This window comes from Labeo rohita, chromosome 5 (genome assembly GCF_022985175.1).
Source record: "Labeo rohita strain BAU-BD-2019 chromosome 5, IGBB_LRoh.1.0, whole genome shotgun sequence".
Taxonomy (NCBI): Eukaryota; Metazoa; Chordata; class Actinopteri; order Cypriniformes; family Cyprinidae; genus Labeo; species Labeo rohita.
This window is the reverse complement of record NC_066873.1, coordinates 39,994,019-40,021,973: the sequence shown is the minus strand read 5'-3', so window position 1 is coordinate 40,021,973 and position 27,955 is coordinate 39,994,019. Positions and strand designations below refer to the sequence as shown.

Genomic DNA, 27,955 nt, shown 5'->3' with positions numbered 1-27,955 from the left:
GTATTTATATAGCTGTTTATTGAACAAGCAGCACAGTTACAAACAAGGTATGTAATTCCTTTGACACTGTATAAAATGTACCAAAATGACTTCAGATAAATGCACCTAGTCTACAAAAAGCAAGAATAACAAATGCTCAGAATCATTACTGACCTTTACATACATTTTATGCACACCAGTAACCTTGGTCTTTGTTGATATTGATAAAAATGAGATAAACATAAGAAAATAGCTCCTTAATGGCACTGGAATTGCATTAACACATTTTTTAATACACAATTTTTGATATCATGATTAATTATTCTTCTGCTGCACAGGTGCCCTGAAAAGTTAGTTGACTATATAAAGAAAAAAAAAAAGTGTTAATATTTATAATAATAATAATAAAAAAAAAAAGTTAGCGAATGCAGAAAGTCACACACACACAAAGTAACTAATTATTAATCTACTATTCTATATGTTGATGCTAGTGTTTCTGTTTCAGCAGCTCTTCAAAAAAGCATTGAGCTTATTTGTAACAAAGATATATTTCTCTCTCAAAGAGTTTAATCCATTTACCAGTTTTGATTTCTGGATTTATTAGTGATTGTGCCAACAAAATACAAATCAATAAGTGCATTTCTCCTTGCGTCAAAAATTTGCTGGAAAAAGATTTCCCATGTAAAGTCATTTTTGGGGTCCTCAATAATCAAAAGCAGCTGAGATTAGGTGAATGATTGTTTTAAAACTTTGATTACAACTCATGAAAATATTTGTGCTTGGTTCACTATCAAATACAGGTCACAAAACAGCAGCCTGTTCTAGCATTAAACAAATATCAAGAGTGAGTGTAAGGCCACACCGGAGCTGGGCATTTTTGAGCGTTAACAAAGGCGGAAATGTCACAAGAGTCGTCACACCTAACAATGTCATTAAGCAGACGGTTGTGCAAGAGGCATTTCCTTAATCACATTGCAGATCAGTTGACAAAGCAATGGTAGAACCTGAACTCACTAAACCTCGAAATTCTTATCAATTTGTGGGCCAAATCAAAAGATCCTAGTAAACTTTACATAACATACTTATTTACTCAAACCTTCTCATGATGTGTGACTCAAACGTTGCATGTGTGTCAAAACTTTCTCAAAACATGCGATTTCTCAATAACGGGTGAACCTCACAAAAACAATTACACATTTCCTCTCAAATTCCCATTACTGTTATGTGTCCATTTTCCTTGGAGTTTGCTTTGAAATTTGGGTGAGAATTCTTCTCTCTTTTGATTCTCACTGCTGTAATACAGTAATTTTGTACTGTAAAAACAAACACTGATATGCAATTACTTAATTTCAAATGAGCAGTAAAGGAAGTACAACAGGACGTATAGATACTTTCCTACGTACTGATAAGAATTAAAGGGAGGTGAACTTAAAATAATCTGTTACCCGGCTGCCTTAAACTTTTAAATTCAGTCAACTCAAAAGTTTAGTCAGCTTGAAATGTTAAGTTAAGTGAGTTGATTCAACTTAAAATTAAGGCAGCTGGGTAATTTACCCAGCTTTTAAGTTTAACAAACTAAATTTTTGTTAAGTCAACTCAAATATCAAATACAAGTTGTCACTTAGTACAACTTAACATTTCAAGTTGACCAAACGTAAGATTTTAAGGCAGCAGGGTAACAGATTTTTTTTTAAGTTAACTCAACAAATGTTTTTTTTTTTTTTTTTTTTTTTTACAGTGTGTATACTTCATTTCTATGAAAATGCAAATAATCTCAATTGTTATAAATATGAATTTCATTCCCTTTAAAAGAATAGTTCACCCAAAAATGCAAATTTTGCTGAAAAAGTTTTCACCTCAGGCCATGCAAGATGTAGATGACTTTGTCTCTTCATCTGAACAGATTTGGAAAAATGTAGCACTGCAATGTAGGTCCTTCGCAGTGAATGGGTGCCGTCAGAATGAGTCCAAACAGCTGATTAAAAACCTCAAGTAATCCACATGACTCCAGTAAATCAGTTAAAATGTTATGAATTGAAAAGTTGCATGTTTGTAAGAAACAAATCTATCAAGACTATTTTAACTTCAAATCAAGTTCACTTTCTCCAGTGAAAGTTGTCACATCTGAATCAAGAGAGAAATATGCACAGATCTAGCGCCCTTTACAAGCGACAAAAGTCTAAAATAGTTCTAAACCAATATGTTTTTTGATGTGAGAGGACAACAGAAGATGAACTTTTTCAATGGAGGAATCATTATTTTGGATTATAGACTAGTATTTTGGCCAGAAGCAGCGATTTAAAGTTAAAACGCCTTTTTTCTTATAACTATGCAGCTTTTTGCTTCACAAGTTATTAACTGATGGACTGAAGTGGTGTGAATTACATGTGGATTATTATGATGTTTTTAAATCAGGTGTTTGGACTCTCATTCTGACGGCACCCATTCACTGCAGAGGATCCATTGGTGAGCAAGTGATGTAGTGCTACATTTCTCCAAATCTTTTCTGATGAAGAAATAACTCATCTACATCTTGGATGACCTGAGGGTGAATAAATACTCAGCAAATTTTAATTTTTTGGATGAACTATTCCTTAAACCAAAATATGATTCATTTTTTGTTGTTGCTGTTGTTGTTGTTTGCTGCTTTTGGGGTGAAATATGAGCTGGGTATGTTCTTGAGAGATTCACCCAACTGGATGTAAATGTGATTTGAAACAATCATTAATAACAGGTTTTTGCGAGATATGCTTGAAATGCTTATTCTAATCTGATCAAAATATTCACTGTCAGTAACTGCTTTTCTAAGTGCAATGTTTCAGAGACACCAAAAGTTGCTACAATAATAAAAATTCTTTTGCATGACCCCAAAAAGGGTTACTTAAGAAAAAAACCTGATTCTGACAATACTGGAAGACGTCTGTATGCAATACTCAAAGTAATAATGATTTTTGCAGAACATAATGGCAGCAGGTAAACCAAACAGGGAATTTCCTGTTTTGCATTACAGGACATTATTGTATCATCACCCCTAAAATGAAGAAATAAATCAATAAGGTCCTCTCATCTTCTAATTCAATTAAGAAAAAAGTGCTTCAAATAATCAAGCATTAACATGTCCTTTTTAAATCATGTAAATACTTTGATTCTCAGTAATGGTGTACAGTCAGCACTGCTGTTTCTGCAAAAGCAAAAATGCCACGATTTTCTGAGTTTAGGCCTGTTTTAAGCCTCAGCTCTCAAATACTGTGAATGAAGCACCTCTGGTTCTGGTAAGACAGTCTTGTGGAGTAATACTGTGTGTTAGTGGCTCAAATGCCCTTTTTCTACCCTTCTCGAGATGAGATGCATTCAAGTGCAGCCTCAACTGGATATGTCCTTCCTCTGAGATTGAAGCATCTCGGTCACGCTCACGATGTCTTCTTCCGGAACCTGACACAAGAGAGATATAGGTTCAGTTGACTTAAAAACACAAGGATGATTATGTCTCATCCAAATATGCAGCATTTGTTAGAGATGTCACATGCTGTCAGCTGAACAACACACTGGTATGAAGAGTTTTGTAGGATGGGTGTAAACTCATGCATCATCGCATTCTCACACGGGTCAGGTCAGACCGATAACGATGCATGTATTCAAGATGGATGCATGGATGGATGTACAGAGGTATTTACGGCAGTAAGTCTTTATGACACAATGGCAAAAGAGCAGGGGTAGAAAAAAACTAGATAAACAGAAACAGATGAAGGTCATGACCAAGTAGCCCAAGTTTAGATACCAACAGGTATGAACCATTCCTCATACTTCCTCTTTTACTGGAAGGTCATGTGAACGCACGATTCTGGTGGCAGGGACTTCACTGGCTTACACTGAAGTGTTACATCATTAACATGGTCCATATATAGCTACTGTGCATATGGTTTCTTAGAGCTTGTGTGGAAAAACATTGACTGAATCATATCTCTCTGATTTGAATGAATCATGAAGAATGCTTCTTTTTCTCCTATATTCTACTGTAAGGAAGGGTTCCCAAAACCTGCATGTCAGCTGAAAAAAATAAGCAGATTTTAAGCTAATGGATTAGTTTACTAACTACAGTTGTTGCCATGTAATTTGACTAGCCTATGCTGAAAATGCAGCTTTGATCACAGGAATAAATTACATTTTAAAATATATATTTAAATAGAAAGCTTCTAAATAGTAAAAACATTTCAAAATTTAGTTTTTGCTGTGCTTTGGAACAACTAAATGCAGGCTTGGTGAGCAGAAGAGACCTCTTTAAAAAAACAAAAAAAACATTAAAAATCTTACTGTTCAAAAACTTTTGACTGGTAGGGTAGGCTGCACGACTTGGCCAAAAAAAGTAATTATTTTGTCATATGTTGCGATTGTTGCAATTTGAACTATGATACCATAAAACTACAAAAATATTTGACACGCCATGCACAATGTTGTAATTCACCACCAATCAGAAGCAAGTATTCGCAAGTCAGACAGCACATTTTAATATTAAATGATAACGATGATCTAATGATGAGTAAGAATGATCCCCTGACCAATAGGGAACCAGACAGTTTCTGCTAAAAAGAAAAACTTGATGGTTTCCAGGAAAAAAGGAAAGGAATAAGAAGCAATGGCATTAAATCATGGAAATAAACAGAGGCGGTGTTGCGAAATCATCCAATCAGATCACATACTGAAATTTGTCTGTTTCCTGATTATTATGCAACCATCCGCCCACCCTCCTGTTGCTTAGTGTCACACAAATATCACAAATTATTCAAATATACTAAATATAAATGCTGTAGACTAAATGAATATCCTCTACAGACAGAATATCAGCAGATTGTTATCGCAAAATAAAAACACACACAACCTGATGAATAAATAATGCAAAAACCACATCCGTAAACTACTACACAGAGCTAAAATGCTTTGTGTGGAAGAAAAAAAAAAAAAAAAAAAAAAAAAAAGTGTGAAAGGACTTACCAGAGCATGATCAAAGCTGAAGGTGCTAATGTAATAAGCTGATATATCACTGTCTGCAAGAGGCTGAGAAATCTGAGCGACTATCCCACATTCATCTGAAAACAGAGACAGAGAAAGTGAGATAATAAATATCTGTGACTTTCTGATTCAGTCTGTTGTGTTCATCGGTCACTCAGCTAAACTGCAGTTAATTCTGCGGTTGTGTGGACTAGTGTTTTGGGAGCCATTTATATGTACAGGTGCATCTCAATAAATTAGAATGTAGTGGAAAAGTTCATTTATTTCAGTAATTCAACTCAAATTGTGAAACTCATGTATTAAATAAATTCAATGCACACAGACTAAAGTAGTTTAAGTCTTTGGTTCTTTTAATTGTGATGATTTTGACTGACATTTAACAAACCCACCAATTCACTATCTCAACAAATTAGAATACTTCATAAGACCAATACATTTCACCAAAATGATTACTCACTAAACAGTAAACACTCCCACAGATCATGGTCTCATGCCATTTTAAGTCTTATTGTGATGTAACAAAGTGTTTATCTACGTGTATCTTACTTTTGAAATTAGTCTTCTCATTAACATCATTCCCCCGGGTTCACAAACAACACTTAAGCCTAGTCCCAGACTAAAACATAAGTCTATTAAAACGACTTAAAATGTCCTAATTGAACTATGGCCTAATCCTGTCTTAACATCTCAATAAATTAGAATACTTCATAAGACCAATAAATTTCACCAAGATGATTACTCACTAAACAGTAAACACTCCCACAGATCATGGTCTCATGCCATTTTAAGTCTTACTGTGATGTAACAAAGTGTTTATCTGCGTGTATCTTACTTTTGAAATTAGTCTTCTCATTAACATCATTCCCCCAGGTTCACAAACAACACTTAAGCCTAGTCCCAGACTAAAACATAAGTCTATTAAAACGACTTAAAATGTCCTAATTGAACTATGGCCTAATCCTGGCTTAACATCTCAACAAATTAGAATACTTCATAAGACCAATTAAAAAAAAATAAAATATTTTTAGTGAACTGTTGGCCTTCTGGAAAGTGTTCATGTACTGTATATGTACTCATTAGTTGGTAGGGGCTTTTGCTTTAATTACTGCCTCAATTCGGTGTGGCATGGAGGTGATCAGTCTGTCTGTGGCACTGCTGAGGTGGTATAGAAGCCCAGGTTTCTTTGACAGTGGCCTTCAGCTCATCTGCATTTTTTGGTCTCTTGTTTCTCATTTTCCTCTTGACAATACCCCATAGATTCAGGGGTTCAGGTCTGCTGAGTTTGCTGGCCAGTCAAGCACACCAACACCATGGTCATTTAATCAACTTTTGGTGCTTTTGGGAGTGTGGACAGATGCCAAATCCTGCTGGAAAATGAAATCAGCATCTTTAAAAAGCTGGTCAGCAGAAGGAAGCCTGAAGTGCTCAGTGCCTCTGATATTGTCTGTGGTTCAGGAGTGGCTTAACAAGAGGAATATGACAACTGTAGCCAAATTCCTTGATACGTCTGTTTGTGGTGGCTCTTGATGCCTTGACCCCAGCCTCACTCCATTCCTTGTGAAGTTCACCCAAATTCTTGAATCGATTTTGATTGACAAGCCTCTCAAGGCTGCGGTTCTCTCGGGTGGTTGTGTTTCTTTTTCTTCCACACTTTTTCGTTCCACTCAACTTTCTGTTAACATGCTTGGATACAGCACTCTGTGAACAGCCAGCTTCTCTGGCAATGAATGTTTGTGGCTTACCCTCCTTGTGAAGGGTGTCAGTGATTGTCTTCTGGACAGATCAACAGTCAACAGTCTGCCAAAATCATCACAATTAAAAGAACCAAAGACTTAAACTACTTCGGTCTGTGTGCACAAGTTGAATTACTGAAATAAATTAACTTTTCCACAACATTGTAATTTATTGAGATGCACCTGTACATAGCAGTGGTGTTCTGAAGTAGATTTTCTTTTCTTTTTTTTAATGAAATGTAAATTCATGTCTCCGTCACATTTTCTTGATTAAATCCGCTGTCTGCAACTTTTGGCACTCTAGCGGTTAATAAACAGAACTGCATGTAACTTGCAGAAGAGCACTATAGCCAGAGCTACTTCTCTGTTTATGTCTATGACGAGTCACGCAGGTACTGGGATACTCCGCAGCGGTTCCTACCAGAACCAGTCTAAAATAGTCTTAATATAAAAACTTACTATAAAGTATATAAACTCTAGAGTGAAGGCACACGAATAGCCATCGCTTTGTCTCACACACACGCATAAAAAAAATACAGAGCTAGAGAGAGATTTACATACCATGCAGAATTGACACGCTACAACTAAACGATATTCTTTGCTGTATTTTCCTGTCAAAATAAATGACTTTCTTTGGAATTCTTCAGCTTGTAAGAGGTACCGTTTTTTTCTCTAGTAGGCAGAACTAATGCACAAACAGCAATCTCATTGGCTGGTGCTCATCTATTATCGCCCCCGTTTTGATTTCAGCAAATCAGCTTGATTAAAATTCATAAACCCAGCAGCTCATTAATCCTTAGTGCATTTTATATTGTTGTTACAAATAAAATTTGTGGTAGTTTTGTTATTTTAGTTAGTGTTTTTAGTTTTTTCCCCCCATTTTTAATGGAAAACACTAAATTACATATTGTAAATGCCACCACCAGTCATAAGTTCAGTCCATATGACAAATATGCATTCATGGTTTGTTATTCTAAAGTTTAATGCTAAATTATCAAAGTCATATAATGCTTGACTGACTGATGCTAAGTGTACATTCGGATATTTAAAAAACAGTGCCATTAAGCTTTATATATCTGTTGCATAAACTAAAACATTTCATTAATTTAATTTAATATAAAATTTAACATATTTAATATTGGGGGCATCCAAGTTTTTTGACACATTTGATTTTTATTTATTTTTTTTTAAAGTAACACAGTAGTTACTTTCCTTGGTAATTGGTTACTTTTATAATGATGTTACTATTTGTGAGAAGTAACTAGTAACTATAAATTACTTTTTTAATGATTGTAGTGATTCAGGATAAACCAAAAGCATGGTTTGGAAAATAGATTCATGATGTTCTCACTTATTATATACTTTTTGTAAATTATGAACACAAAAAAAAGCTCCAGACTGCAGCTTTAAATAAACATCCACTTACACTATCCCAAAAAAAAAAAAAAAAAAAAAAAAAAAAAAAAAAAAAAAAAAAAAATCTATTTTATATCTTTACATTAAGAATGTAATCAATATTCTATATTTTAAAGCAAATCTCAAGTTGATGTTTTTAAGCATTTTACATTTATTCCAAAATACCCAGTAACAATTTAAACTTATGCACAGCTATTCTTTAACTTTAAAAAGTTAACTTTTAACTACTTTTGAATTTTTTGGGTCATCAGTCATCAAAACTGCGTAAATAATGGTCACAGACAAAAAATTACTTTAAATTTTAAATTTAAAGTAAAATTACTTTAAAGATGATTACTCAGTAAATAGTAAACACTCCCACAAATCATGTTCTCATGCCCTTTTAAGTCTTATTTTGACGTAACAAAGTGTTTATCTACGTGTGTGAGTGATTTACTTATTTTTGAAATTAGTCTTCCCATTACCACGATTCCCCCGGTTTCACAAACAAGACTTATAGGAAAATTCCCCTTACAGAACAACAAATCACAAATAATTTACTCACCCCCTTGTCATCAAAGATGCTTATGTCTTTCTGTCTTCAGTCGTAACGAAATTGTTTTTTAAGGAAAGCATTTCAGGATTTTTCTTCATATAATGGACTTGATTGGTGCCCCAATTTTGAACTTTCAAAATGTAGTTTAAATGCAGCTTCAAAAGGCTCTAAACGATCCCAGCCGAGGAAGAAGGATCTTATCTAGTGAAATGATCGGTCGATTTGTATAATTTGTATACTTCTTAAGCACAAAAACTCCTGAGATGCACGTTCATGTACTATTGAATCATGTCGAAAGGCCATGCCGAATGTAGGCAGAACTACAGACCAGTGTTTACAAAGCGAACATGCAAAGACTAAGAAAGTGCAAGTAAGTCAAACGCTGTTTACAGACAAAAAGCTACAACGATGTCGGACGATTCTGAAGTTGTAGGAGAAAATAAGATGGAGTTTTTCGCCATACTCTACCTTTCTTAGCCGGAGTACACAGACAGTGAACTTAGACGTGATTCGTAGTAGTGATAGGAGGTTCAGATCATTTTACCGACTCGGACCTTTGAGTCTCGTTCAGCAAAATGAACGAATCGTTTTTTCGAGTCATTTCATTCGTTTTAGCAAAATATAATTAAAATGTTACGTGTTACTTCCCTAACACACAAACGTTAATCACACTACAAACAAGACAAAACTATAACGCTATAAGAAACAGAAAAGATTAATTCATTGTTTACCTGGGACTTTAGTCTATGATTAGCTCACCTCCCCTCTTATCTGGCAAGTTTTTTCGGGTTTGAGTCGTTCGTTCATCATGTGACAAAATGAACGAATCGCTCAAGAACGACCCATCACTAATTCGTAGCATCGTGAACGCGCATCCCAGAGCCTGTGCTACACAAGCTTTTGTGCTTAAAATGCATACAAATTTTTTTATTAAAAAAAAAAAAAAAAAAAAAAAAAAAAAGACAGATCGTTTTGTTAGATAAGTACTTCTTTCTCAGCTGGGATCATTTAGAGCCCTTTGAAGCTGCATTTAAACTACATTTTGGAAGTTCAAAATCGGGGCACCAATCAAGTCCATTATATGAAGAAAAATCCTGAAATGTTTTCCTCAAAAACCATAATTTCTTTACAGCTGAAGACAGAAAGACATGAACATCTTGGATGACAAAGGTGTGTCATCCAAAAAGTAAAGTAAACAACATTGTCATTCCACAGAGAGAAGAGAGGGGCGGGGTGAGCAGAGCTCATTTGCATTTAAAGGAACAACCCCTTAGAATGAGATGATTTTTGCAGAGCTGATTTTGACAAGGTAAAAAGGGTGTTGTTTTACAAAACCATTGAGAATTTTTAATCAAAGTATATTCGAGACTTTTTATTAAGGTTTTGTGGTCCAGGGTCATATATTGGTTATTAAATGATTTTATTTGAATTAAATTAAATTACATTTAATTTTCTATTAAAAATAAATGCAATCATTAGAATAAAATTATTAGAATTAGAACCAAATAAATTAAAATGAATTTAAATATAATTTTTGGTTACACTTTATTTTAAGGTGACATTATTACAATCTACTATTACATTAAGCAGAGTAATTTTAATGAACTACATTAACATAATATAGGGTTAAGTTTAGGGTAAGCATCTTTTAATTAGGCATAATTCACTGTTACTGTAATTTGGTAAGTATACATAAAGTAACTACATAACCTTAAATTAAATTTTAATTACCCAATCAAATCATATGATGACCAAAAGATGCTATCATGATAGTGTAGGAAGCTCACCAAAGCCGAGTGGCTGCCCTCCTATTCTCACCATCCTCCAGAGCTCACCAGAGGAGCTGGTGAAGAGAAGATCAGCGGGGAATCTGACACAAACAAGCACAAATATATTTTCATACTGAAATATGCAACTTGCAAAGCTTTGATATGATGACCTGTTAATGACTCAGTGAAAGTCTTACTGTCTCTGTGCTTCTGTGTCCATCACCAAAGAGACATATCCATCAATCAGAGAGAAGGAGAAGAACTTGATACATTCCATGTCCTGATCAGCATTGGCGCCCTCTTTAGGACTGCAGGAGCAACATGCATTAAAAATAAATTAATTAAAATGAACATACTACTTGTTATACTTGAATATGTCTAGGTAAATAACTGCACACACACATACATAGCCACACAAATAAAATAAAATAAATAAATAAATGAACAGAGAAATAGATAGACAGACAAATGAATAAATAATAATAATAATAATAATAATAATAATAATAATAATAATAATTTCCGTTTTTAAGAGACACTCTGAATTACAATTAGGAGTACCAGTTTTAACCCTTATTTCTTCCTGCTGAAAAAAACAAAAAACAAAACAAAAAAACAACAACAACAACAACAACAACAACAACAACAACTCATTTTGGGGTGAAGTAACCTTTTGAAAGCAACATAGTTTACCCCATCTTTCCCTTATAGTGCTATGTGTGATAAACTGCAATTTGGTTCAAGATGCCTCTAAAGTAAAACAATAGAGCTCAGCTAAGGTTGGTGTTGAAAAGGAAACACAAAACTCAAAGCAGTGAAAAATGAGATGCTGCAGCACATTTCATACCTATTAGAATAAAACAGAACATCTATGAGGGTGGTGGCGATCGCTGGCAGTGTGTCTGGATCCAAGCTCATTACACAAAATTGATTCTCTGGAATCAGCACCGGATGAACTGTTGCATGTGGAACTGAACACACATACAAAATAACACTTTAAAATGGGAGAAACAACACTACCACTTGGACTGCTAACACTTGTTTATTGCATAAGCTGGTACTGAAACACGTTGGAAAGTTAACAATGTGTCATTGCAAAACACTGGAAAAATAATATTCACTGAAACCATTTTAATAAATGGCCTTGTACCAGCAAGGAAGTTTTGAAATCTTAAAGCTACAGGTGTAGTCATAGTACAATGGAGCGATTGTTGTTGTTGTAAGTCCACTTACAGAACAACAATTTACAGATAATGTACTCACCCCCTTGTCATCCAAGATGTTCATGTCTGTCTTTCTTCAGTCGTAAAGAAATGCTTTTTGAGGGAAACATTTCAGTATTTTTCTCCATATAATGGACTGACATGGTGCCCCGAGACTGAACTTCCAAAATGCAGTTTAAATGCGGCTTCAAACGATCCCAAATGTGGTTGTAAACAAAGTGGCGGAAGGGTCTTACCTATCGTAACGATCGGTTATTTTCATAAAAATAATACAATATATACTTTGTCAAACGCTTGTCTTGTCTCGTCTCGCTCTTCCCGAACTCTGTTTTTTCCCAGTTCATGACAGTTAGGGTATGTCGAAAAACTCACATCTCATGTTCTCCCTTAACTTTGAAATCATCTTATATCGCCGTTTTACCTTTTTGTTAAGTGTGTTTGATCTTTTTTGCATGTTCACTTTGCAAAGACTGGGTCGGTACTTCTGCAGTGATGCAGGATGATTTTGAAATGATTTCTGAAGTTGAGGGAGAAAATATGATTGGAGTTTTTCGACATACCCTAACTGTCTTGACCCAGAATACAGAGTTCAGGCAGAGCAAGACAAGACGAGCATTTGAGATTAAAAAGTATTTGAATTGTATTTTTTTTACATGAAAATAACCGATCATTTCACTAGATAACACCCTTCTTCCTCGGCTGGGAATGTTTACAACCACATTTGGGATCATTTAAAGCTGCATTTAAACTGCATTTTGGAAGTTCAAAATCGGGGCACCATATCAGTCCATTATATGGTGAAAAATCATGTAATGTTTTCCTCAAAAACCATAACTTCTTGATTAATCAAGAAAATCTTGGATGACAAGGGGGTGAGTATGTTATCTGTAAATTATTGTTCTGGAAGTGGACTTCTCCTTTAAAGATCAATTTTGTCATTTCTCATAATATGACCTTTCCAAAAAGCCAATACATTAGTTTAAATCTTGGGGGTCAGTATTAAAAAAATGTTCAGCAAGGATGCATTAAACTAATCAAAAGTGACAGACTTCTATATTGTTACAAAAGTTTCAAATAAATGCTTTGTTAATGAACTTTCTAGTAATTAAAGAATCATGGAAAAAAAAAAATATGGTTTCAACATTGATACTAATAAAGTTTCTTCAGCAGCAATATTATATTAAAATGATTTCTAATGGATCACCTGACATTGAAGACTGGAGTAATGATGCTGAAAATTTAGCTTCACATAAAGTGCATCACATAAATAAATTACGTTTTAAAATACATTCAACTGGAAAACAGCTATTTTTAATTGGAATAATATAACACAGTATTACTGTTTTTACTGTGTTTTTAATCAAATATATGCAGCCTTGGAGAGGCCTTTCTTTCACCGCTGTCTCACCCTCTCTGCCATTTCGCTGAAGGCCGTTGCAGGAGTCCTGACTGTGGACAGGTACTGATTCTCCTCCCTCCTCTCGGAAAATATTAAACTCCTCCACTAGAGTCTCCACCACAACCGACAGGTCTTTCTCTCGCACCTACAACACAAACATCCCTTTTAGTATGTTAATAACATACATGCATTTCTATATAAACAACCTAACAGCCTATTATTGCATTGTTAGCAGCACTTGTTCCCAAACAACATCATCATCATCATCAGGTAAAACGTCAATCAAACAGTTCTGGATGTTGTTGTTGTTGTTGTTGTTGTTGTAGCACCCCCTGTGGGTGACTATTTGGGGTGCACCTTCAAAGTGTGGTTTCTTTAAACAAAGTTGTGTCAAGTTTGGACTTTGCATTCAAGAAATATTAGTCAGTTAGTCAAGATTGGGTCACAGGTTCATTGCACACTTTAACTGGTTTTTCATTTTAAATCAATGGAATAGGGGGAAAAAAATAATAAAATAATCAAATCAGTTTTTTTTTTACAAACAAAATTGCATGTGAGCTGGTTGAAACAACAACAACAACAACAACAACAACATTTTAAATTAAAATAAATAAAAGCAAGTTTTTAAACAAGGATAAAAAAAATAGCTCCAGATTTATTAGCAGAACTGTAAACTAGCTTATTACAAAAGCATCGCTGCCCTTGAAATTTTAATGCATAAAGGGCAATCAACATTACACAACTTTCATTACACATCTACCGACTTATTAAAAACAAGAGGCTCATAAAATTGTAAAACATTTACACCAGGCAGGTGTGTTTGATGTTAGCGCATGTTTATGCTGCAGTTTCCTTAATACTTTATTTATTAACACTGTTCTGTGTCTCTGGGTTCAGCCAAATGTCTGCCAGATCCACATCTTTTTGTTGCTTTCTTCGCTTAAACAAAACACAAAGCTATTAAAAAAAAAATTCATGCATGCATTCATTTTCAGCATTTTTGTGTATTTGAACCCTTTCCAACAATGACTGTATGATTTTGAGATTCATCTTTTCACACCGAGGACAACTGAGGGACATCATGTTTTTCATTTAATATTGCCCTTCAGAAGCTACAGAAGATACTTACATGTTTCCCAAAAAAACAATAAGGTAAATGTACACTGATCTTCAAATTCAAAAAGTTTACACCCCCCCCCGGCTCTTAATGCATTGTGTTTCTTCCTGAAGCATCAGTGAATGTTTGAACCTTCTCTAATAGTTGCATATGATTCCATCAGTTGTCCTCAGTGTGAAAAGATGGATCTCACAATCATACAGTCATTGCTGGAAAAGGTTCAAATACACAAAAATGCTGAAAACTATTATTTTCTCTTGTGGACTATATGTAAACATCTTTAATGAGAAATATCTTATTCAGGTCAGTACAGTATACAGGCATTTTGTATGATCCCTCTTATTTTGGTCAAATAATTAACATTTTGCAGATTCTGCAAGGTGTATGTAAACTTTTGACCTCAACTGTATTTCTAGAAATAGACATACGTGTTTCAATGTTCAGAGGAGAGGTACACCAGACTTGCTTACCAGAATAAAGTCAGTTTGATAAGTGGAGAGCATGAAGACGGACACATGCTGCTCAGCCAATGGAGCGATAACGGATTTGGCAATCTTGGTGACGCCCACAGCCTGTGAGCTGCTGGAGGCGTTGCCATTGGAGACGACATTGAGCGGGAGCCAAGTGGAGCCCTCCACCTGTAAGTGCTCAGACGGCTGGAGCTCTGGAGGAAGAGGATGTGAAGAAGAGGACATACAGAAGACCATGTTAGTATACAAATATACCAGTTTCCTATCACATTCTACAACATAGAAACAACTTTTAGTTTTGGAAAAAAAAGAAAACTTTTATTCAGAAAGGATGCATTAAACTGATAAAAACTGACAGTAGACAATTATAATATTACAAAATAGTGTATTTCAAATAAATGCTGTTCTTTCGAATTTTCTAATTAACAAAAGGATCCTGAAAAAAAGTAGCAAAAATAAGTAGCCAGACTGTTTTCAACTTTGATGATAAGAAAACTGAAATGTTTTTTTAAGCAGCAAATCAGCATATTAGAATTATTTCTGAAGGACCATGTGACAGACTGGAGTAATGGTGCTGAAAATTCAGCGTTGATCACAGAAATAAATTACATTTTAAAATGTACTCAAACAGAAAACATTTATTTAAAAATTGTTAAAATATTTCACAAAAAAAAAAAAAAAAAAAAAAAAATCTAGTCGTGGTGAGCACAAAAGACTTTTTTCCAAAACATTTATAAATAAATAAATCTTACCCAAACATTTTCTTCAGATAATGCAAAAATAATTGCATTACACGATGCAATGAAACACCTATTAGGCTTACAGGACAAATCACAAAGCAAAACAGAAAGTTGTCTCTAAAAGCTGATTCTGTTAACACTCCAACAAATCCAGAATCAATAATTATTTACAGAATTACACCGGAAGTTGCAAATGTCTTCGTAGGCAGGCTTGTCGCTTTGAGAGTATAAGAGTTTAGAAGTTAACAGGGCCATTCTATAATCCATTAACACCTGGCATTCGTTTAGCTGAGAGCACTGAAAAATACTCAAATCATACACTTTGGACATGTTCACCTCTTAAAATGAGACAAAACATCTTGTTCTCATATCAGAACACCTGCCAACGTACACTGCATCCAAAACGTTGTTTCTACATAGCTGTTTTTACCTTCCTGTGGATTATGGGAAGAGGAAAGCGGTTTTTGCTGTAGAGTCGCAGGGGTTTGTCAGCACAGAGGAAACAGCTGTTTGGGTCAGAGGCTGAGGACAGGGCTATGGAGAGGCTCTACAATAACAGCCCTGAACTCGATGTACCGTCCCACCTGTCCACTAATCAATGCTCCACAGTCAATAGAGCTTGACATTTCCCACTGTAATGATTTTGTGGACTAGTCTTTTTAGGGATCAACAACTTTGTTTTTTTTTTCCTCCCTGATGCTCGGTTTTGGACAGTAGTTTCAATTTGTATTTGCCCTGCCAATATTTTCAATGAAATAAATAAAAAAAATGTATTTCAAATGTATTATAAATATCAGAGGCCGTGTTAAATGAAAATTGTCCGTCAATGACGGAATTTTTTAATCAGTGACGGAAAAATCTGAAGGCCGTCAATCACTTTGACAGATTACACTGAGGGTGATCTATTGCAGGCCCGGCGTCAAGGGGGGGCTTGACGTCCTGAAGCCCCCCTGCAATGATCTGAAGGACCGACCCCTTCACCTCTGGAATACGATTTTAAACGCGACAAGCTAAATTGAATGCGACTTTAACCGAGGGGTACCTCTCCGATTTGATTTGTACCACCTCAGATTTTATTTGACCCACTCCAGCCCCCAAAAACTTGTTGATTTTAACCATTCAATGCGGACAATCACAGGTGTATTTAAACTTTAACCGCTAAATTCCAACGTGCCTTTGCGCCAAATAGACGCGCTCAGTGCTTTTAGCCCATATCACAGCGATTTATTGTTTTCAGCCACATAAAAATAATGTTTCAGACATTTAAATTAATTACTAGCCAAAAAATACATTTGTTAAATACACACTGATATTTGTGAGTTTGTTACAGCACTGTGTAAGGAAAGCGGCAATAATCCTTTCAATTAAAATCTGACAATGTATTTTATTCATATATAATATCCCGATAGCCCAGAAGCTACAGAAGATACAACGATCCATCACGCCACATTCAAGAGCGCCAAAATGGTATTTATTGCTTGAATGTCCTAATGAAATGGACAGAATTTGAAATCTGAGACTTTGTTTCATGCCAAAAGTAGCACAAAGCTTAGCCTATTCCTATTTATTGCAAGAAAGCCGCACTGTGTACTGTTCATTCATCAGCCGAAAACAGCACAGACCAAAAGATCGATTAGGATTTAAAAATCGATATTGGTTCATCAAAATTAAAATCTATTAGTCGAAAAATCTTTTTTTTTGTTTGTTTGTTTGTTTTGTTTTGTTTACCCAGCCCTAGCATATTTTGCTAAACACTGCGCTGTCATCATGTAGGTTCATGATTAAGAATGAAAATGTGAACAAAAATAAAAGCAATTAAATGTGTTATTATAATTAAAATATGAAAATTATAATGACGGAATTTTACGACCCTGTACAATATTTTTACAAAAGAATTATGAAAACTTAAATACAAGAAGCTCTAAATGATTTTAAGAATTTTTACAGCTCTTTTGCATCTGTCTGAAAAAAACAAAATAAATAAATAAAAAAAAAACAAACACAGCCGGGATTGATTGTATAATAGTTATTTTCAAAGCTTTCAATGTACTATTATCGAAAAATATCAAATATCTGTAAAAATCTAGTATTGTGCATCCCTAATTTATATAGTCAGGTTTAGGTTAAGTTTTTTTGTCGTTTTTTTTTTTTTTTTTTTTTTTTTTTTTTTTTTTTATTTTAAGTCATTTTCAAAAGCTTGGGTTCAGTAAGATTTTCTTTTGAAAGAAATAAAATAAATAAATTAATTAATTAATATATTAATATATACTTTTCATGTTTGTATTTGTTCATTATTTGATCAAAAGTGAGAGTAAAGACATGTAAAAACATGATTATGAAATATTTCACAAAAATATTATAGCAGCACGACAGTTTTCAACTGTGGCCAAATGAGCATTTCAGAATTATCTCTTAAAAAAAATTGTGACACTAAAAACTGGAGAAATTGCTGTTGAAAATTCTGCTTTAAATGGAAAATTATATATATAAAATATATATTATATATTTTATTTTATTTTTATTTTTATTTAATAATCACAGTAATTGCTGTTAATAATAATGTTTTTGTAAAAAACATTAAACATTCAAAAAAAAAACCTTACAGACTCCCAACTATAGAATATTATATAATATATATTTATAATTAAATACATTCATAATTTTATTAAATATTTTCTATAAATATTTAATTAAATGACTGATTATTTGGCGCTCATAAGGTCTTCCCTAAAAAACAAAAATCTTCTATTAACATATTTAAAATATTAAAAACTGCATTGCTTCAAATACATACAGCATAATATTTAAAAATAAAACTTTATGTATCATGTCTTGTTCAAACATGTCACAAATCCATTTCCATATTCATATTTCAGTGTGGTTTCAAGTAATGAATCAGTTAAATGAGGAGTAATTTACATTTTTTTACCCAATCATGCAAAAAAAGAATGTTAACCTAGGTTTTGGAAATTGATAATGTGAAACATCAGATTATTAATCCCCAGGATCAAATAAAATATATATATATATATACACACACACACTCCCGTTCAAAAGTTTGGGGTCAGTAAGACTTGTAATAGTCTTTAAAGTAGTCTCTTATGCTCATCAAGGCTGCATTTATTTGATTAAAAAAAAAAATATATGTATTGCATTAAATATTGCAATAAAATGTTTTTGCAATATAAAATAATGTTTTTTATTTTAACATACTTTAAAATAGAATTTATTCCTGTGATGAAAAGCTGAATTTTTATCAGCTATTACTCCAGTCTTAAGTGTCACTGTCACATGATCCTTCAGAAATCATTCTAATATGCAGATTTATTATAAGAATGATCAATGTTGGATAATATCAACAGTTGTGCTGCCAAATATTTTTTGGAACCTGTAATTTTTTTTTTTTTTTTTCAGGATTCTTTCATGAATAACAAGTTTAAAAAGTACAGTGTTTATTCAAAATATAAATATTTTATAACAATGTAAATTATTTTTTATTAACTTTTAATAAACTTTTAATTATTAACTTAATACATCCTTGGTGAATAAAAGTATTAATTTCTTAAAAAAAAAAAAAAAAAAAAAAAGAAACAATAAAAATGTAAAAAACTTTTCAACTGAACACAAGACTTTTAGGACAGCAGTTCATGTGTGTGTGTGCATGTTTTACCTTTAAATCCCTCCTCATCGAGGACAACTGTGTAATTTTCCGGAGTCTCTGTGAGACTGAAAAATTTGCATCTGTGAGAGAAAGAGAAAGGCACAGGAGAGAGGGAAAATAAACAGAGGGAGAGAGAAAGAAACAAAACCAAACAGACAGATCAGACATTGCATAATGGACAAAAACAATGGCAGATTGTTGTAAAGAGTGTTCCAGCAGGGAGGCGTGGGATGGAGACACAAACCACATCAAACCCCTCTGCAGAAAAGTGAATGTCGTTTTCCCTTTCAATTGAGCTTGGAGCCAACATGTAAAATCCATTCCTATGGTTCTACATTCTGGTTTGTTGTGACTGATAAATTTGAGGTGCTCGATGTGCATGTTAAAAAGGAAAAACAGTTTGTGTGAATTGGTTGCTTCACAACAGGGTTTGACCCAAATTCTTTAGGAACCGGTCCAGGAACCCAGAACAACATGCTCCACTTCATTCAGTCTGATCTATTGTCTAAGTGCCACAGAGCTGAGAAGCAGCAGCAAATGAGAATCATGGGAAAATAACTGTTGAGATGTTTGTGCAAATGAAGTCCAGACTGAATTTCATCTACCAGCACCAAAACGACTTAAAAAGATGAAACAGTAAGAGTGATTAGTTATGTACATTGATCGTGTAGTCTAATTACATTAATTATTATTATTATTTTTAATGTTTTTGCAGTCTCCTGCTCATCAAGGGTGCATTTATTTTATCAAAAATACAGTAATATTGCAAAATATTATTTCAACTTAAAATAACTATTTTTTTATTTGAATACATTTTAAAAATGTAACTTATTCCTGCAATGGAAAGCTGATTTTTCAGCATCATTACTCCAGTCTTGGTGTCACATGATCCTTCAGAAATTATTCTAATATGATGATTTGATGTTCAAGAAACATTTTCTACTATTATCAATGTTGAAAGTTTAATATTATATATATATATATATATATTTTTTTCTTTCTGCAATTTATTCACTTATACTAGAAAAGTTCAAAAGAACAGCATTTATTTGAAATAGAAGTATTTTGTAATATAAATGATTTTGCTGTCACTTTTAAACAAATTAAATGCATCCTTGCTGATTTTTTTTTTTTTCAAAAATAAATAGAACAATAAAATAAAATTATATAGACTAAAATAGAATATAGAATACAACAGAATAGAAATAGAATAAAAATGAATTAAAATTAAATTAAAAAACAAAACAAAAAATAAATAAAATAAAACTTTTACATTTTGAAGGGTTGTGGACATTTACAAATACACTAACACTCAAAAAGTACTTTAAGGAGTTATATATAAATAAATTAAAAACAAAAGAAAATAAATAAATAAATAAATAAATAAAAAACAAAAGAAAATAAATAAATAAATAAATAAATAAATGTATATGTATATGTATATGTATATGTATATGTATATATATATATATATATATATATATACACATATATATATATATATATACACACATATATATATATACACACACACATACATATATATATATATATATATATATATAAATCCAATACTGGCTAATGACAATTTATATTATTGACAAATTTGATCATACTGCTGCTACCACCATGTTTTCCATGATAGCAGTATTGCCTTTTTTATTACTCTATAAAAAACAAAAAAATAATTTTAACATCTGACTTCTATTTCAAATAGAAGTATTTTTTTAATATTATAAATGATTTTGCTGACACTTCTAAACAAACTAAATGCCTCCTTGCTGAATAAAATTATTGATTTCTTTCCATAAATAAATAAATAAATAAATAAAAATAAAACAAAACAAAAACACACGCACACAAACAACAAATAAATAAAATAAAACAAAACATACTGACCCCAAATTTAAAGGGTTGTGGACATTTGCAAATACATTAACACTCAAAAAGTACTTTTTTAAAAGAACAGAGCTTTCAAATTCAAAAACATTTTTTAATATACAGTACTGTGCAAAAGTCTTAGGCCACTAGTATTTTCATCAGCTAAAAAATGGTTTACAGTCAGTTGAAGTCTGTCTTTTGCTGTAGTGTGTCAGTAGGAAATATCAGATTACATTTCCAAACATTCATTTTGCCACTAATCGTAATAATCCAGTGAGATTTTTGTTTGCACAAGGAGTCTGACAACAGCGAGTGCTCTGCACAGAGATCTGATCTCATCATCATCCAGTCTGTCTGGAATGACATGAAGAAACAGAACAAACTCAGACAGACTAAATCCAGAAGAACTGTGACAAAGTCTCCAGGATGCTTCAAGAAACCTACCTGCAAAGCTGCAGCACTGTTAAAAGTTGTAGGCACTTGTGTAAAAATGCTGTAAAATGAGGATGCTGTCATAAATAGATTTTCTTTATCAATTACCTTCTATTAACTAAACGAAATCAACATTTGGTGCAACCATTCTTTGCGTTTACAGCAGCTTTTGCCCTAGGTGCACTTGCGCAAAATTTTTCAGGTAGCTTTGCAGGTAGGTCTCTTGAAGCATCTTGGAGACGTTGCCTCAGTTTATTCTGTTTCTTCATGTCATCCAGAGACTGGATGATGGTGAGATCAGATCTCTGTGTGGAGCACTGGCTGTTGTCAGACTCCTTGTGCAAACAAAAATCTCACTAGATTATTACAATTAATGGCAAACAGAATGTTTGGAAATGTAAACCGATATTTTCTACTGACACACTACAGCAAACGATAGAAATAACTTACTTTAAACCATTTTTTAGCTGGTGAAAATACTAGTGGCCTAAGACTTTTGCACAGTACTGTGTATTTTTTATGAATGTGTTTACTTTGTAAACAAACAAACAAACAAACAAACAAACAAAATCCAACAGTTAGGCTAATGATAATTATTATTATTGCCAAATTTGATCATATTACTGCTATCATGTTTTCCATGATAGCAGTAATGCCCTTTTATTACTCTACGAAAAAAAATTTTAACCTTTGCTATATGTACATTTTGTGTCATGTGGTTTTTGTTTTATACATGATATATTTGACAACTAACAAAATATATATACATATTCGCAGAAGAATAAGGAAGAAGGAAGGTTTTGTGCTAGACACTTTTCTGACCGTGTAAAACTTAAGTGTAAAACAATTTGAGTGAGGTTCCTACACAACGTAATTTGACAAAGGCGAAGCAGTAAACCTTTATACTACAAATTATAAAATCATGCATCAAATCCAAATGGAAAATGGCTTAGATTGCAATTACATAGGTTTGTCATTTGTTTGTCTATTTGCTGTGGAATAGAAACCACTAAAAACTCAATCAGACATTGACTTCACTACTTCTCTTTGCAGAAGTCTGCAAACAACAAGCACTTTCTAACTTTCAGACGAAGTAATGCAGTACTGCACTAGGTGTTATCTGAAGGAAGAGCTGCGATACTGTACTGGCAGCCACCCACGGGACTTCATTCACACAGCTGATTCCTGTGCTGTCTGCAACTCAGCGCAATACAATCCACCGGGCACATCAATCCAAAGCCCGAACAGAAGGGAAATAATACATCCCCACCCTCAGGGCTAACTCAGCACAGCAGCATTGTGTCAGCTAGTCTCACACTTCCTAACAACATCTAGAGCTCCCAGGGTTCAACTTCCTGTAAGCGCTCCAAAGCCTTCTGGAAAATAGAGAAATATAGGAGTGGTGTTAAACCAACATCCTCCAGAACGGTGAGAAATGGGAGAGAACTAGGTTCACTATAGTAGAGCACTCCATTTCAGAACAGAAATTTGAGGGAAAAAAAAAAATTAAGACTTTTAAGTCGTTATTTACCGATAAATCATTATGTTCTCAGAAGTTCTCGTCCAAAATTTCTGCATGTTTAAAAAATAAATAAGACCTTGCATTGTTTCAATCACATTTACACACTGCCCCAGAAACTTATTAAAAAAAATTCAGGAGGGGTTTAATTTTTGGGGGGTTTTCACAGCCGTAGCAAGCATTTTGGTGTTTGGACAATTCTGAGCCAACGTGACGTTTTGTGCATGACGAATTTTGAAAATATGAAAACACATATGAAAATTTTGGATTTAGTGTGCAAGGACCTTAACTATCCTATGCACTTGATTATACGCACAAGAGAATATACATGTACGTTTAAAAAACTATATTTATATGATTCAAAAAAAAAAAAAAAAAAAAAAAAAAAAAAAAAAAAAAAAAAATCTACCTTTGCTATGCTTGTTTGCACAATCTGCCCAAAACTTTGTATAATTTTGTAAAAATTTTGTACAATTATTTAGTTAAAGAAAGCATATTTATATGATTAAAAAAAATCTAGCTTTGCCATGCTTATTTGTACAATTTGGTCAAAATTTTGAAGAATTTTGTAAAATTTTGTGAATATATATATATATATATATATATATATATGATTTTTTTTTTTAATCTAGCTTTGCCATGTTTGTTTGCACAATTTGGACAAAATTTTGCATAATTTTGCACAAATGTTGTACAATTTTGTAAAGTATATTTATGCAATTTTAAAAATTCTAGCTTTGCTATGCTTGTTTGCACAATTTGGCAAACATTTTATATAATTTGTAAAAAATAAATAAAATAAAATATTTATATGATAAAAATATAGCTTAGTCATGCTTGTTTGCACAACTTGGCCAATATTTTGAGATTATATATAAATAGGACTAAATAATAATAATAATAATAATAATAATAATAATAGCAACAACAATAATGCTTTTAATAGTATTACTATTACTTAAAAATGACTAAAAAAAAACATTATTTTAATATTTCACTGTAAAATAAAATTAAGTATAAGAAATACATTACTACACACACACACACTTTGCAACTGTAAAATTATAATACTAATGATTATGGCTATCCTAATTTCTTGTCAAGCGTTTAAACATTACACGTTTCATAAATTTACAATACATTTTAGTACCAAAGTTATTGAAGACTGATGATTTGTTGGTAAAAATGTTTGAAAGCAGATTTCAGAATTTGCATGTACACACAGTTAGTGAATGAGACCCAATTTCTGATTTGTGAACAAATCATTCTTCTGAGGCAGATCTTTCAAATAAATCAGTTGACCCAGTTCACAAAACCATGAATGAATCATTCACAAACTGTACTGGTACTGACACTTTTTTTGAATCTTGTAAGACCATTATTCAAAATATCTCCTTTCGAGTTCAACAAAAAAAGTCTTACAGAGCAAACGGTGACTGAATTTTCATTTTTTGCGCAACTCAACCATTCACAGAAGGCCTGTTCTGTGCACAGAGCTGTACATGGAGAAGATAACATTCCCAGATGAGATCTTGTGTTTGTGTGAGCATGCCTCTTCTGACCTTTAAAAGCAAAGTTCATTCAAAACTGAAATTTGTCACCACTTACAATCTTAACATGCCACATTGAGATGCAAAACATTTCAAGAGCTGCCTGGTGTCAGTAATGTCAAAACTGATATGGTAAGTTTGAATATACTCATGCATGAAGTATTTGAGAGCTGAAGCAAAAAACACGATTTTCAGCGAAAAACACCACGTTTTTCAGTCTGCCCTTCACTCAAAGCTATGGTTTCAGACAACTTTGAATACAGTGCATGAGTTGTAAGAACTACTATTATATTTGGAACAAAATGAAGGCGAGTAAATGATTATTTGAGTTCATTTAAGGATTTGAAAGATATGCTCAACATTAACATAATCAGTCTGTAGCATTCAAGGTTCTGGAAAGTTCAACAAGATATGCCTGAACGAATCAGAAAAGGCATATTAAATACACAAACATCAATCCTTTTCTAAGCTCTGTGGGAATGCAATCCTCCTGAAAGGTCTGTCGCCATCCTCTCGTACTCGCAGACATGAGAAAAAACCCATTTTACCAGCATTACGCAGATCATAAACTGAACTGAAGTCACATGGTGCCCCACAAAATACTTGAATCAGTGACATTTTACAGCTAAGATTTTATTGCACAAATCAGAGTTTATATACCACCATTAGGTTACTTCGGAAATTGTGTATTAACCATTTACTCAGCAATATCATTTCAAATAGAGGATTGATATATGTGACCCTGGACCACAAAACCAGTTATACGGGTGATATATTTGTCACAATAGCCAACAATACATCGCATGGGTCAAAATTAATTTTCCTTTTATGCCAAAAATCATTAGGAGGATATTAAGTAAAGATCATGCTCCATTAAGATATTTTCTAAATTTGATTAGTAATATGCATTGCTAAGAACTTTGTTTAAACAACTTTAAAGGTGATTTTCTCAATATTTAGGTTTTTTTTAGATTATAGATTTTTAAATAGCTGTATCTCAGCCAAATATTGTCATATCCTAACAAATGGAAAGCTTTTTATTCAGCTTTCAGATGATGTACAAATCTCAATTTTAAAAAATGGACCCTTATGACTGGTTTTGTGGTCCAGGGTCACATATGTTGTAATTAAAACTTGCCTGGCACAAAATGCCTGGCAATCTGGGTCTTGGTATTAAACAAAAAATGATTGGGTACTAAGTCAACAACCAATTATATCTAAGGCGAAGAGTGGCCAATAAACTATATACTGCCAAAATTAAGAGTTTTATATCAGCAAATGCAATGATGAGATATACATAAAAAACTATATTTATATGATTTAAAAAAAAATCTAGCTTTGCCATGCTTATTTGTACAATTTGGCCAAAATTTTGTAGAATTTTGTAAACATTTTGTACAATTATATAGTTAAAAAAAAAGCATGCTTAAAATATGCTTATTTGGCCAATATTTTATAGAATTTTGTAAAATTTTGTGTATATATATATATATATATATATATATATATATATGTGATTTTTTTTTTATCTAGCTTTGCCCTGTTTTCTTGCACAATTTGGACAAAATTTTGCATAATTTTGCACAAATGTTGTACAGTTTTGTAAAGTATATTTATGTGATTTTAAAAATTCTCGCTTTGCTATGCTTGTTTGCACAACTTGGCCAATATTTTAAGATTATATATACACTACCGTTCAAAAGTTTGGGGTCAGTACATTTTTATTGTTTCTTTTTTCTTTCTTTTTTTTTTTTTTAAGAAATTAATACTTTTATTCACCAAGGATGTATTAAGTTAATAAATAAAAGTTTATTAAAAGTTAATAATAAATAATTTACATTGTTATAAAATATTTATATTTTGAATAAACACTGTACTTTTTTTTTAACTTGTTACTCATGAAAGAATCCTGAGAAAAAAAAAAAAAAAAAAAAAAAAAAAAAAAAAAAAAAAAAAAAAAAAATCACAGGTTCCAAAAAATATTTGGCAGCACAACTGTTGATATTATCCAACATTGATCATTCTAATAATAAATCTGCATATTAGAATGATTTCTGAAGGATCATGTGACACTTAAGACTGGAGTAAAAGCTGATAAAAGTTCAGCATTTCATCACAGAAATAAATTCTATTTTAAAGTATGTTAAAATAAAAAAAACATTATTTTATATTGTAAAAACATTTTGCAATATTACTGTTTTTTTTCTATATTTTTAATCAAATAAATGCAGCCTTGATGAGCATAAGAGACTTCTTTAAAGACTATTACAAGTCTTACTGACCCCAAACTTTTGAACGGTAGTGTAAATAGGACTAAATAATAATAATAACAATAATAGCAACAATAATAATGCTTTTAATAGTATTACAATGGGGGATCTCAATTAGGGTCTTGGTATTAAACAAAAAATTATTGGGTACTAAGTCAACAACCAATTATATCTAAGGTGAAAAGTGGCCAATAAACTATATATACTGCCAAAATTAAGAGTTTTATATCAGCAAATGCAATGATGAGACATACATAAAATGACTTGAATACTTTCACATAATATTTACCAAAAAAAGCAACTTGCTTATATTTATTGGTTGTCTAACGAAATGAGATCCATACATTAAGTTTGCAGACACTTTTTGGGGCCACTGTAGTGTATGCAATGAAAAAAGGTGTTTTTATTGTTTTCATTTTGTCCCATGTTAACGTACAGGCAGTGAATGTCAACCATGAGCTATTTTTCTAACGCAAAGTTTGAAGTTGGGATAAAAACTTATGATGGATGTCAAAACCTGCATGCCCAAAAAAAATGTTGTCTAGCCAGGTAGACGGCTCACTAGGTTTCAAAATACGGCAATTAAGTCAACAAGCAATTGCTCACTTTATGAAAAACAGCTTCCTTTTGTAGCTGCTTCAGTGTCTAATAGTAATATTAAGTTAAAAGCCCCAAGTGCATGCGTATGATCTGACATTCTTCGGTCATTTATCATCTCACCAAACTAAACAAAATAGGGTGAGGCTCTGACTTTGCAGCTGAGCACATTGCAAACAAGCTCGCTATGTGCTTGAACTGGTGTCTAATAAAAAACATTGCACCATCAAAGGCGTAAAAACATGATTGCAAACTCATACACTCGCTGACTGTTCTTACCTCGTCCTGTTCCTGAGAAATATCAGTTTGATTAGGGGGTGTGTGTACTGTTCAAGTCCCGTTTTGCTAATAGACGTCACCCTCAGTTTATGGTCCAAGATGTGCAGGTCCATCGCTTGCGACTCCTCCAGGAAGACACCGAGAAAATGCTTTCTTTGCAGTGCAGGTGGCCGCGTTAAATAGCGCAACGCGAGATCCGCCTATGTGATGTTACATACGCCTGCGCTACCAAAACGCTTCATCCTCGTGCATTGGACACGCTGGTGGATGGCTGATGAGAGTCGTTCGATGTAATTCGATTCGAGAACTTAATGGAAAGTGCATCTAAAATGCTGTTTACAATGGGACATACAGTTGTCTTCCACCAGGGGGGCGTGT

General features: G+C 33.0%; 1 protein-coding gene across 1 annotated transcript; it reads right to left on the bottom strand.

Annotated features, from left to right (window-relative positions):
• Positions 1 to 27,908, bottom strand: castor1 (cytosolic arginine sensor for mTORC1 subunit 1). Its single transcript, XM_051110344.1, has 9 exons — positions 27,578 to 27,908; positions 19,059 to 19,129; positions 14,649 to 14,842; positions 13,071 to 13,206; positions 11,287 to 11,410; positions 10,637 to 10,747; positions 10,458 to 10,540; positions 4,969 to 5,063; positions 1 to 3,411 (listed from the first exon to the last, which is right to left on the bottom strand). The coding sequence occupies exons 1-9, from the start codon at positions 27,688 to 27,690 to the stop codon at positions 3,343 to 3,345; spliced, it is 996 nt and encodes a 331-aa protein (XP_050966301.1). The 5' UTR covers positions 27,691 to 27,908; the 3' UTR covers positions 1 to 3,342.
• Between the last annotated feature and the right edge of the window lie 47 nt (positions 27,909 to 27,955).